General features: G+C 48.8%; 4 protein-coding genes across 4 annotated transcripts; 2 read left to right on the top strand and 2 right to left on the bottom strand.

Annotated features, from left to right (window-relative positions):
- Nucleotides 1-3,657: 3,657 nt before the first annotated feature.
- Nucleotides 3,658-5,903, bottom strand: L3040_005177 (uncharacterized protein; the record flags this gene model as incomplete). Its single annotated transcript, XM_007296979.2, has 5 exons — nt 3,658-4,178; nt 4,227-5,144; nt 5,194-5,250; nt 5,299-5,771; nt 5,857-5,903. The coding sequence occupies 5 exons, from the start codon at nt 5,901-5,903 to the stop codon at nt 3,658-3,660; spliced, it is 2,016 nt and encodes a 671-aa protein (XP_007297041.1).
- Nucleotides 5,904-6,655: 752 nt separating this feature from the next.
- Nucleotides 6,656-7,692, bottom strand: L3040_005176 (uncharacterized protein; the record flags this gene model as incomplete). The annotated part of the gene is made up of 3 exons (XM_007296978.2): nt 6,656-6,820; nt 6,882-7,226; nt 7,387-7,692. 3 exons carry the CDS (start codon nt 7,690-7,692, stop codon nt 6,656-6,658), a joined length of 816 nt encoding a protein of 271 aa, XP_007297040.2.
- A 1,573-nt stretch (nt 7,693-9,265) lies between these two features.
- Nucleotides 9,266-9,683, top strand: L3040_005175 (uncharacterized protein; the record flags this gene model as incomplete). Its single annotated transcript, XM_066157258.1, has 3 exons — nt 9,266-9,467; nt 9,513-9,533; nt 9,583-9,683. The coding sequence occupies 3 exons, from the start codon at nt 9,266-9,268 to the stop codon at nt 9,681-9,683; spliced, it is 324 nt and encodes a 107-aa protein (XP_066011573.1).
- Nucleotides 9,684-10,563: 880 nt separating this feature from the next.
- On the top strand, nt 10,564-12,980 carry L3040_005174 (uncharacterized protein; the record flags this gene model as incomplete). Its single annotated transcript, XM_007296977.2, has 7 exons — nt 10,564-10,912; nt 10,971-11,086; nt 11,177-11,347; nt 11,401-11,527; nt 11,583-12,032; nt 12,107-12,876; nt 12,927-12,980. 7 exons carry the CDS (start codon nt 10,564-10,566, stop codon nt 12,978-12,980), a joined length of 2,037 nt encoding a protein of 678 aa, XP_007297039.2.
- Between the last annotated feature and the right edge of the window lie 251 nt (nt 12,981-13,231).

The raw sequence follows: 13,231 nt of genomic DNA, 5'->3' as shown, positions 1-13,231 counted from the left end.
ATCAGATGTTACCCACGTCGTTCCGTTTAGTATATACGAAGTCGGGATGTTGAAGTTGAAGTTGATGTTGATGTTGTCACGGTCGTCGTCGTTGGGAAATTCCAAGTGCCAAGTGCCAAGCGACCAGGCCAGCTCAGATCAGGTGCAAGCAAGCCAGACCGGCTTTGGGATATATTCCCATCCGGAGTTCTCTCTCATCGCGCAAGAATACTCACCTTCTGCTCTGGAAATCGCGTCATGTGAGTCCCGGATGACCAGAGCGAGCGAGCCTCTTTATGATGGTGGATTTGGGTCCGGGTTTGATCGGAATAGCCATGTTGCGAATCGCTTCCACATCCCGAGCTTTCTCGGACCATAGGCAAAGCTCATGAGGCTCACGACTCAACAAGAATCGCAACTGGGAATCTAACCCACTCTTCTTGGGGGATTGAACCCCCCCCCCCCCCCCCTGCCACGTGACCAAATGGTCCCAGAAACTTCCCCGACCCGACCACTCACTCCCAATGCCACACACACACGTGAGATGTTCTGCCGCACGTTGCTGCAATGCGATGATGTCCCGACAATAGAAGCAGCGATCGGGATAATATATGATACGTATACGGATACAGCTCTTCGGGCCATGACCCGAGATCTCGATCTGCGACAACAGCCACGAGGGCCCGGTTCCCAGGACATCGCGATTCGACCAACCCGAGATCTCTCATCTGGGTATACAGTAGGTACCTAGGTAGGTGAACCATCTCGAACCTAGCCAGCAACCTGTCTCTCCCACGCATCTATCACTCACTACCTATCCCTCTTCCAAATCTCCTCTCCCTACGTATATATGTAGATCCGTATATATACCTCCAAGATCATCGCAATTGTGACGTTCCCCTTCCCTTCCCTTCCCTTCCCTTCCCTTCCCTCTCCTTCACCTAATCCCATCTAAATTCCCTATTCGTAATTCCCCATTCCCACTTCCCCATTCCCAAACCCAGTAACCAAGCCGTCGTCACAAGCCCCCAGCCATCCAAGCCATCACGCTCCCCCTCCCCCACCCCGTCCCCGTCCCCGTCCCACCCCACCCAGCCAGCAACCGCCCACCGCCCACCTGCTCTAACCCGCCCAGACCCAACAGCAAACATACGTACCTAGTAACCTTGAAGAGAAAAGGCAGCCGGCCTACGCCATCATCCTACCGGTACTCCACACCCAAGCTGCGCCACGCCATTCGCTCGCCCCAAACCAAGCAAAGCTAAACCAAGCCGCGAACGGTTGAGCCGCGTCATACATACCTACCTACCTACCTACATACCTATTGTATCTACTTATTGTATCTCTTGTACAGTATTATCCTGCAGTGCGCCTCTGTACCCGTACCCGTAACCGTAACGGGGCAGCAGCAGCTGAGCAAGCAAGCATACATAAGTACCTACCTACCTAGCATAGCACAGCACAGCACAGCACAGCACGCCGTCCAATCCCATCCTGCGAATCTATATATTGAAATCTATCAATCGGTTTTGTTACTTACTTACTTACTTACCTTAAAGGGGAATGCAAGAGCATTTAGACGGTCAGCTGATCGTCCGATAACCATCTCTTTAGAGGCCGATTTTAACAGGTTAGTATAGCTAGCGGATCATCTTAGGTCTAATCGTCGCTTTCCTTAAATCCAATTCGAAAGGATTGACCGACTTGCTATAGCAAGTCGGCACCACCAAGGCGGCACAGTAAACTTCGCTCCTCTATAATGAATAGAAAATCAACCAACCATTATATCGTAATTATTCTGGTCTCGAAAGATGCACCGTATCGTGTTTGACATCGACCAATCAATCGAATTCCAATCACCAGTTCTGATTCCTCTATTGTGTCAAGTTGAAAGTACTAAAAATAATACTGTTGATATTTTTTTCGATTTTTTTTTTTTTTTTTTTTTTTTTTTTCGATTTTACTCATGAGTAAGGTATATATCAGAATTGCCGCGGATATATTAGAATAAGCGAGGAACACGAAACGAACATCGGACTTTTATTCAAACCTACCTTACCTATCAAAAGAAATACGTGCACTACTCTCAATTTCTATTTAATCATTATTTATCACTTTCACTAAATATCATGGACTAAATCATTTGTTTTCGATCTATGTAACGTTTTTTTTGTTGTACTTTTTTTTTTTTCACTTTTTTTTTTCTTCAATTAAAGTGGTACCTACCTAGTTATCAAGATATCCGCAACAAACAAGTGAATTCGAATTAGGTATGTAGGACAGTTTTTTTTTCAGCGATATTTCCATTTCCATTTCATTCTCATGTACCGGTACCATATCCTCAAAAACAGATGCATTTTTATATTTCTAATCTACACTTGGAGAGCGGAGTGTTTGAAGCGCGCAGGATATTTTCTAGTTTTTATTTAGATGGATAATTGTGGTTTGATGAGTGGTATACCGTTCCTGTCCCGCCTTGGTGGTGGCAGCCAGGTCGGGATTTTTGACAGATGAAATTCAAGGTAAACCGACGATTACATAGATCCAAACCCAGGATCTGCTTCCTTTATACTTCGTAGATAGAAAAAAAAAAAAAAAAAAAAAATCGGATCGTCTGTCCCTTTTTTAAATCTTTTCATTTTTTCCCTTTTCCATTTCTAACCCATCCATCTCTTCCCCCATCCCCATCCCACGATTCGCGCGCGTCCCAAGATACCTAACCGGTACCGATCGTGAGCTTCTGTTCTGAGCAGAATTCTGAGAAGAAGAAGGTTGGTTGGTTAGTAGGTGGGTGATACGCACGTACAACTAACTAACCAACTAACTAACCAACCAACTAACTTTACCTACCTACGTACCTACCTACGTACGTACGTAAGAAGACGAAATCCGTACCGGTACTTACCTTCTGGATGGATAGATGGATGCCTTGGTCGATCGGATACCCCATCTTATCCCATCCCCATCCCCATCCCCATCTTATCCCATCCCAGCTCCGTCCCGATTCCCCGGCTCTCGTCTCGTCTCGTTCCCGCAATTCAGATCGACGACAGCCTGCAACCACCCACCCTTCTTCCGGCTCACCCCCGTCCCCCTTCCATCCCCCTACTGGAGCGGTACGCGTCCGTGAGGATGGAACTCGACCTCTCCCCTAGTCTCCCCCCCCCCACCATGCCGTACCACGCGAAGGGTGCATGGCTGGCTACCTATTCCTCTACTCCTCTACCGGTACTCCGTTCCGTGCAGAGAAAGAGGACGCGCTCCTCTCGACTCACCTCCACCCAGACCTCCACCCAGACCTCGCTCGGGCCTGCTAGGGGGGAAACAAAAAAGAAAAACAGAGGATTCAATGTGTAAATTAGATGTACACGATGAGGAAATTAGAACGGTTTTCGAGGTCCCGAGTAGAACGAACATACCGGCCCAGAAGCGAGATTCCCCCCCTTCGTTTTGCTCTCGTACACATCATGCGCCGTGTCCCTGGGTATTTATTTACAACAAAAGATGACCGCTCGCGTTCCACCCGGCCCGCCCCCGTCCCGCCAATGCCCTATGCTCACTCCCCAACGGAAACAAGACAAAAAAAAGAAAAAAAAAAAAAACAACTAAAAAACTAAAAAAACTCCCCAGATACCAAAGACACCGAAATAATGGACCATACCCTTCATCCTTCACCCTTCACTCTGCCCATCCCCAGCTCTGACCCCTAGCGCACAGACCACCACCAAACTTCATCGTCACACCCAACACGAGGAGATGCACAAGCAACAGCCCCAAGGTAAGCCACCCGACCCTGGTACCGATCGCCAGCTCCAAACCCGCCAGGAGCATCAAGGGCCACATCACGACGTCCCGGGAGCCAAGGGGCGCGCACGGTCTGGTGAGGCTCAATAGCTTGCCGAGGAAGAGACCCAACCTGAGGAACAGCTCCAGCACTTGCCGGTTCCTGCGGGCCCAAGTTTCCGCATAATGTCTGTGTATCGAAAGCCGGTGCTGAAATCGTGAGAGCGCCGTTGATGGCGGCGGCATCAACAGTGGGGTCTTGGGATTGACTGGCGGTGACTCACTGCGACGCGGGCTTGAGGATCGAGCATCTGAATTGGATTCCAGGAGTAGTTGTGAGCTGGGGGGTGGGGGGGACAATGTAGGTTCAGTGGCATCTTCGATGTATGCGCCTGAGCGTACTCGTTTGCTCGGTTCTGTTCGCCATGAGAAAGAAAATTGGAAATTGCGTGGGAAGAACATACCGTTGATTGGACTGCCTGGCGGCATCGGAGATTCGAAAGACTGAATGATCCGGCCACCAAGCCCCGGGTTACTCCCGTTCCTTGCGGGGGTCTCAAGCCCCTTTTCTGTGCGAATCGCGGTGAGGATGTCGTTTGCACTGGGCCTCTCGCTAGGATCCAATGCCAGCAGTCGCTTCAAGAAGTCGTAGAGTTGATTGGGTAGCTCGGGTCTTTCCAACCTTTCGTCATGGAAGCCAGACCAGCCACTGATCTCTGCCCTGAGCATATCCATATCCTCAAACTCTTCTTGAATGCTGTCGGCGCTCTTGTAGGGCAGTCGCCCAAAGCACATGAAATAGAGGATCATGCCGAGACTGAAGATATCCGACTTCGTAGTGAAGTTTCCATAGCGCCCGAACTGATCTTGCTTCAAGACTTCTGGAGCGCAGTATGATATTGTTCCGGTGGACCCAGTGGACTTTCGAACCACATTCTCCGCCTGGACTTCTCCAAAGTCACTGATCAAGCATCGGAACTCATTTCCATCCCTGTGGAGCAAACAGTTGCTGGGCTTGAGATCTCGATGGATGTAATTTGAAGCGTGAAGATGCGCGAGCCCAGACGTGATGTCCTTGAAGAACGAGTAGATTTCTTCGAAAGACAGCTTCCGCTGTAAAGATTTTAGATCGGGCCGCTCCCCCTGTCCTCTCGATCGTCTTCGCATTTGCTCTTTCAGTTGCTCCTTTGTACTTTTCATCTGCGGAGGGGGACCAATGATATAGTGTAGCAGATCCCCAGAGTTACAATACTGTTGCAGAATAAATGCGCAAGGAACAGAGGGACTGAAGCGGTTGAGTGTGACATCTTCCAACCACACGTGGCGGTAGGAGACAAGATTGGGGTGTGATAGTCCTTGGAGAAGCTGGACTTCAATGAGAACTGCTGCTGTCAGCTGCCATAGACGCTCCACCCAGATAAATGTATATACCTTTCTCAAGCCAGGCATGGTCGTCACCAACCGGCACTCTCTTGCATGCGAATTGGCCTAGGACAGTCAGCACTTCCATATACAGATTTTAACCCGTGTGCATACCCAGCGAGACGCCATCCAGCTCATGGCGCACCAGCAGCACCACCCCCTTCCCACCCCTTCCGAGCTCCTTTTCCTCAATGAAGAATCTCTGGAAGTAATTCGGACTGAAGGCTTCTTTCTTGATACTGTGACCCGTCTGCGGAGTCGGCGTTCTCATTAAAAACTCCGCATCTGACACTGATCCCCCAGTACTACTCGCTGCAGATGAAAGGGCAGGCTGGACGAGCCTCCTGACCGGGCTCGGTGGTGATTCATGTTCTTCTCCACCATCATGGGCAGCCTGCAGCATGCGAAAGTATTCGGGGCTGATGAACGGAGAGGCTCGATGTGGAGAGGATTGCCTTTCGGGGGACGGGGCGCGGAAAGGTCGGTGGCAAGTTGGGCAGTCGGAGAAGGAAGGGGAAGGAGTCGCCCCTCGCAGGATCAGCTGTCGGGTTTGAGGGTCGCGGATGACAATGGCATCGTTGTGACGACTAGAGGAAGAAGTCTTAGCATTCAGATTAAGGTATTCTATAGGAGTAGTATAACGGGGTTATGATGGCGCAAGTTGATACTCACAGGACAATCTCACGGCTATCGCGAGAGGAGTATGGGACGAGAGACATAGCAGATCGCAGACGGTTGATGTGATTAAAGGGACATGATGAAGATATCCCCAGATACTCAGCTTATGAGCATTCGAGATGTTTTGTTTGTTGTTTGATAGCAGAGAGGGAATGTGGGTCGAGTTTGGGGCTTGCTGATGGCAGCCTTATTTTGTTTTGTTTGTCCTTACTTAAATTAAAATAAGTACTTCCCCACAACTCCAACAACTAACTTCCTTAGCCCGAAGCCCACCCAAGCGAGAAAAACAACCTTTCTTTCAACAACATTCCATTTCATCTCTGGCCATTTTTTAAATAAGAGCTATATAAGTTCAATGCCTTTCTGCTTACACGTTAGTACATCGCTTAATTCTCTAAACCTTGGTTGGAGAATTGGATCGTCCGTATAGCCAGTTCGAATCAGGCTTCGGCTGCTCGTTTTGTTTTGATCGATAGGAGCTTCAGATTGAAGACTAACGACGTCATCGGAACTTATCTTTAGATTCTTGACTCTTGAGAGGAAGGCGACCAATGCGGACTTAAAGCAGGACTTCTCAAAGCTGGAAACTACCAGGACAAAAGGAAATCTACTCTACGTAGGTAGTGGAAGACAAGGACGAAGTAGCTGAATCTAGGATCCAGATATCTCGATTTTTTATTTGCTTTAGCTGACGAAGCTGCCTCTCTGTTGCGCTCTATTCAGAATTAGACAATAGACCTTGATGCAGCATTGAAATTGCGAATATTCTCGATATTTCTCCTACCCAAGTTGCCTACAAACTCCACTGAGACTGATTCGTGGGCGTTGTCTCTGCAGATCTCCAAATAATCCGCTTCTCCTCTTCGCCGTCTTTTCCTTGGGCGTCCTGAATCTCCAATATCTTGCCGACCAGTGCCTTGAATCCAACCGGAGACTTGTTGCTTAAAGCGCGGGCCAGCTAATCACATGGTTAGTTAGTTAGACTCAAAGATAAATTCCAAGATTCTGTATCAGCTCACCCGATCCAAATCCATCCAGCAGTGTTCATCGCGCACGAAGACGATTTCCTCGAGTTTTTTCAAATCACGCAGCAGCATGATCATCGCTTTCGCCGGGCCATTCTTCACTCCCGCCTCGCCGTACCCTCTAACCACACTCCGCTCCACCACGACGATCTTTGTAACGCCGGTGAAGTGTTTCAGGATCGTCTTGCACAGACGCTCGAACTCCGATACGTCGTTGGGGAACATTCTCTGGTGGGAAGCATGGGTGACGTCGTTACGCGTAAAGTAGATGGCGAGCTCCAACTGCTTGATCTGAGCGACAGCGTGGTGCGGGACTCGAGAGAGGAAAGTCTTGAGACCCTGTTACACGTTGAAGAACAAACAAATCAGCCATCGTCATCCTACACTTTAGATCTCCAGAAATGGAAAACGCGCCAATCAAAATAACCAAAATAACCAAAAATAGGAATCGCAAGTGAGTGCACCAAGCTCGTGCCGACCACCTCAAGCAGAGACTTACATGCATGTTCGGCTCATACGTGCTGCCCCAGGGGCCATTACCCAGGACGAACTTGTTCTGGCCATAGAAGGTCGTGCGCGCCTCGTCCCCAATCTGCTTGGAAACGCGAATCAGACTCGCGAAATGCTTCTCTGGCCGCTGGACCGGCATCCGATGGAAAAATTCGTCCATCATCTGTGATGCGGGGGTTTCTGGCGCCTTGCGCGCCTTGCGAGAAGATACAATCGAGATCGGATGGTCAACGTGGAGGAGGAGGTCGTAGATATTGTTTCGTAGCTCAGGGGGGAGAGATGTCAACCCTGGCATCTTGACTGTTTGCTGTCGAGTCGAAAGGTATTCTGGTTTTTGAATATTGAGGTGGGAGGATGATAATTTGTGGGAAGATCAATGACCCGAAGGTTGTTGGAAATAGACGGCGTTTGACCGTTGTTGTTAGTGTCACCTTTCAATAAGGAAGTAGTCTAGCACCCCAACTAATGGAAGGCGCGATACAGACTAGCGCAGGTCGAGCTAAGTGTAATTGACTGAGCTTTTTCGCTCCCTTCTTCTCAAACAATACCTTTCTATCCCCCTCATCTTTCTCCAATATACGTCTCTTCTGCACACACTTCCTACTCTCTATTCTAGAACCTACATCTTCCACCTTTCTCTGCAGATTTTATTCAAGATAGTGACTAGCGGGTTCGTTAAACGTCTATATCAAAGACGTTGTTGATAAATAAATTGAATATCAACTTCGCTCTAGCATTTACGAGGAAGTCCTGAAGCGGGCCAACAGCATCAAATGTCAATTCCCCAGAATTAATAAAATCTTTTCTGTCTATCCGAGCAGAGCTACATAAAATGCTACTTCCATAAACATATCTTGCGTAAGAGAGAGCAAAAAATACCTACAGCACTAGATCTGCGCTCAATCTATCGCTATCGTCGGGTTTGAAGACATGTAGCTGTTTGTATATGAAAACATCGATTCACCAATAGGCTTCCCTAAGTTCGATTCGCTCGGGACGCGTGGTAATACACTCTGTTTCTCCAACGATCTGGACTTCCTCCATGCGTACAGTACCTGCTATACCTGATTGAGGCACGGCACAAGTGCGACCATACTTCATTTCACCGATGTTGCTTGGCAGCAAACTCCTGATTACATTACAGCAGATGAACAGGTGGATAAGAATAGGGCATTACTACTATTGCTCAAATACTAAGAAGCACCAGAAAGAGAGAAACGGTATAGAACTACAGACCAGCCAACGGGAGGGGTGACTGCCAATAGGGGATAATTAATGTCTCAAGAGGAAAGAAGCGGATGACGAGATTTGGTAAACTTGTGCTGTAGTCATAATCATAATCATAATAGTAATAGTTTAATATATTAGTGGAAAACAGAGGACAGATATATGAAGGCTAATGGATAGAGCTGAAGAATCTTTACATCTGACGAAAGCCGCACTCCACTGAATGAGGCCGAAGAAGCAGCCGCCATTTAGCTCTGAAAAGAGCTCGCCGCTCGGTCGATCGAGGTCAGGTGTCACGTAACGGAGTTGAGTCGGTGTGCAGTAGCATCGCACTATGATTTTCAAGTTTTTACCGCACTCCGTAAGCTTCGGCCTTGCAGCTGCCACCAGCTGTCCCAGTCGCAGATGGACGTCTGATTTATGTACGGAGATCCCAGGTAGTCATCTTACGTCTCTCGGAAAGGAGCCGGCCGGCGGCAGTGACGAAATGGAATGGTCAATTCCATTGGTGATATGTACATTGCAAACCCCTCACCCAACATGCTGAAAGCGAACCTCACGTCCTTTCTGGGGCCAGAACGCCCGTGTCGAGGTCCTCACTTGGATTTTCTTGCCCCTTCGTCCCTGATGAGTCTACGAGCATGGCTGTGGCTTCCCTCGAGGACCAATTCACGCTCCACGGCGACAAAATAGACGGAGATACTAATCGTGGGCCGGGACAGGGCCTTGCTATTGAGCTTTCTCAATCGCGAGGCCAGATGTCAATCTTGCACGAAGGAGCCTGCATTTTTACTATTTGCATGGCACAGATCCTGGCCTTGACAGGTCTTAAACACGGACTCGGTACATTCCGTTCGTGCCCACGGAATACTGTCAGTTGATAGTTAGTATACAGCACCATTAAAAACGGTAATTTCTTGTCCTGAAGGTCAAAGACCAAATCTGACATCGTTGACAGCGCGACTCGACGACATGTATGGGCACAAGAAGATCTTCCTCGTTGGGTCCACTTGGTATGGGCTGTGGTCACTAATCGCTGGGTTCTCCTTATACTCATGATCGGTTGTGTTTTCCATCTGTCGAGGCTTCCAAGGACAAAAAAAAAAAAAGGTTCCCACGCACTTGCGATAGCCGGTCGAAGCTTCTCAGTTAAATTTTTTACTCGGAACGCGGGCTCGAGCCAAAGAGACGGAGGCTGATCGGCTCATCCGCATATATCCAGGAGGATGTGGAGCTTGATTGTGTACCAACATTGTACGACTGTGAAGTCGTCCCTTTAGATTGGTTGTGGAGTGATGAAATGAAAGCCGGACAAGCTGCGTCGACGCGTTTGAGCAGAACGAATGCGCCGAGCTCACCCCCATCACAACCTCATTGCAACACCATCTTCATGATTTCCCTCTCTTCACCATGCTATGAATATTTTTTTGCAGCAATATTCAATATCGTCTCGCTGCCATTAAACGTCGTGGTCCAATAGATCGTTTCCGAATCTCCTTCGACTGAAAGTCCGGTCATCCATGAGGATCGAGGAATTTGGCATTGATTCTCTGGGTAGATCCGAGGTCTCCTTTCATTGATTATTAAATTGCTTCGTACTTTTCGGCCTATCCTTCCTTCCAGTCTTCCGCAGTGCTCGCTTGGAGCCAGCGTCGTACCATGGTGGCAATACTGCTTCCCTGCTTCACATCTGCATTCCGGCTTGATCAGTAGAGATCCCAAAGGCCTGTATTCCTGTACCTTGTTTAGCCTGTTTTGCTTGTAACTTCCGTATGTGTGTCTCCATGCCTACCTGCTTGGACTGTACTGAATGAGTGTACGATGAGTGGTCTATCATTGCAAGCATGGTATGCACGAAGCGGTTGGCCCGACCTGCTATCTCATCTTTCATCTGCGGGGGACATCAACGACATTCGATGGCTCTCAAATCCAGGAACAGATGTTCACGCTCTCACATTCAGGTTGTATTGTTCTTGGCAACATGGGGCTGCGTCTCGGTTGCGTAGTGCTTACCATGGTTACATTGGATGGATGTGCTGTTTATAAACTCGAGCTCTACCGAGAGAATTTCCAACAGCAGCCTATGGTTCCTTTCGCCGCCATGAAGCTCATTCACCGAACTGAGGCCCTTGTAGGGCTTGCGTATTGTGTATATGCGAGCCCACTTGGCAAGCTTGCTCGTGTGGTCAACCCGGCCATAGCCTCGAACACAACATACGACTTTATCATCGTTGGGGCTGGTATTGGTGGGCTTACAGTCGCTGATCGTCTCACCGAGGACCCCGATAGTAAGATCAAGATTTCAACCTGCATATTCTTCGCAGGCCGGGTCCTAACATGATGTAGCCTCAGTATTGGTTATCGAATACGGCTCGTTCGATCAAGGTGAAGATACTGTTTTGGTTCCGGGGTCATATTTTCCAGTACCGTACTTTTGGCCCAGCATCTTCAGTACTCCTCAGGTAAGTGAGCCTTGATATTCGACGCGCTTTGGAGACTTCTAAACACCCCAAGTAGGGGGAAAGCTGTCGAACTGACTTTTCGGAGTACAGAGGGGTCTAAATAATGGAACATACTTTGTTCCCATGGGACGAGTTGTTGGAGGGGGATCTACCATCAATGCCATGTTTTTCTTAAGATGCCCAGCCCTGGACTACGATTCTTGGGAAGCCCTAGGCAATCCAGGATGGGGCTGGGAAGATTTACTTCCCTATTTCAAGAAAGTGGGTGACTTTTAATGCAGCGCTTCGAGACGATTAAAATTGACAATTCATAGAGCGAGGCTTTCGGGAGACCAGAGCAATCGTTTGCCAAGAGCCGAAATATAACCTGGATTGACTCCGTCCATGGTTTTGACGGGCCTATTCAAGCGAGCTATTCGCCGTATGACTACGAGTCTAGTGGTACCAGAAGACGCTCCCCCCAAATCTTGGTAACGAATTCTCTGACCTCTTCCAGCAAACTTTTGGAATGCCGCAACCTCTATTGGAATAACCCCACGCATGGATCCTAGTTCTGGGGATGCTACTGGACTTTTTTGGCTCTTAAGAGCTCTCAATCCTGTCTCGGAGACAAGATCTTACGCCAAGATTGCGCACTATGATCGAGTGAAGTCGCGTCCAAATTATCATTTGCTCACAGATCATGCTGTGAACAGGGTGGTTTTCCGGAACAAGACAGCTATTGGCGTTGAATATCTTTCGCCCAGTACAGGAGAGATCAACACTGCCAGGGCCACCAAAGAAGTCATCATGGCTGCTGGAGCTGTACACTCGCCACAGATTCTCCAGCTTTCTGGTGTTGGGTCCGAGGCGCTGCTGAAAGGTCTCGGAATCGATGTCGTAGTGGACCTGCCTGGTGTTGGGCAAAACTTCCAAGATCATATGGATCTTAAAGTTGACTATAATTGTGAGCATCTGTTTCGAGTTTGGGTGTCCAAGATTGGGGATTTTCCAACTAAGAATCGGCGCTGAACACAATAGTTACTTCCAATATCAAGCCCAACGCCGGCACGCTGAACACAAATGCCACTTACGATGCAGAACAGAGGGCTCTGTACGATACATCTCGTCAAGGCGCATACACACTCATTCGAAATACAGGGAACAACATAGTCCTCCTACCACTCCAGAACGCCACTTCGAAATGGCAGTCAATTATTGACAAAGCCAAGTCTCTGCGCCCGGCCTCCCTACTGGCGCCAAACACCCATCCATCGGTCGTCAAAGGCTACGCAGTCCAACGCGAGATATTGTTCAAGCAGTACGCATCCTCGAGAACTTCAGTAGGCAGTATCAGCTGGAACACAGGTCCCGAAACAACAATCTACATGATCAAGCCTCTAAGTCGAGGCTCGATCAAAATCGCCACAACGAGCATCCTCGACAACCCCTTGATCGACTTCGGCGCAGCGAATGATCCTACAGATCTCGACTTTGTTCTTGCCCTATACCTCAAGAATCGCGAGATCATGCACCAATCACCAATGCAGGTACTTGGGCCAACCGAAATAACCGCAGGAGGGAACACGACGAATGAAGACGAGTTGAAGGCTGCTTTCCGAGCTCGGATCAACCCGTCGAATGCACACGAGTGCTGCACGTTACCCATGATGAAGCGTGAGCTAGGTGGCGTTGTTGATGATCAGCTGAGAGTGTATGGTGTCAAGGGATTGAGTGTGGCAGATGCCAGCTTCTTCCCCATCACACCCGCCAGTGCACCGTCGGCAACACTATACGCCGCTGCAGAAAAGGTGAGATGCGGCATACGTTCCCTGTGAACATTTGCTGATTTGGTCATCAGGCTGCAGATATGATCAAGAAACGACACGGACTGCCACCTTTTCGCAGCGGGTAGCCACGGTTGGCAGCGGTCAAGACAAGGCTGCACCCCTTCTTCTGTATTCATCAACGAGACCACGATTGCTTTCCCAGTCTGGAAGAGCACCTATCGTCTTTTGATCCTATGACTAGTATGCAGTGCGCGGGGGCGGAAAACAATTTTTCCGTTGGGCCTTATGAGATCAAAGTAGCAATACGATACTTACTGCCTAATCATAATCTCTTGGCGGATGAAAAAAATTCCACCACCTTTGCTAAAATTACCCA

The sequence above is a fragment of the Drepanopeziza brunnea genome (assembly GCF_022702325.1).
Source record: "Drepanopeziza brunnea f. sp. 'multigermtubi' strain 214-2 chromosome Unknown ctg8, whole genome shotgun sequence".
NCBI lineage: Eukaryota > Fungi > Ascomycota > Leotiomycetes > Helotiales > Drepanopezizaceae > Drepanopeziza > Drepanopeziza brunnea.
The sequence above is the reverse complement of the archived record's forward strand: the minus strand, read 5'-3'. Positions and strand labels throughout refer to the sequence as shown.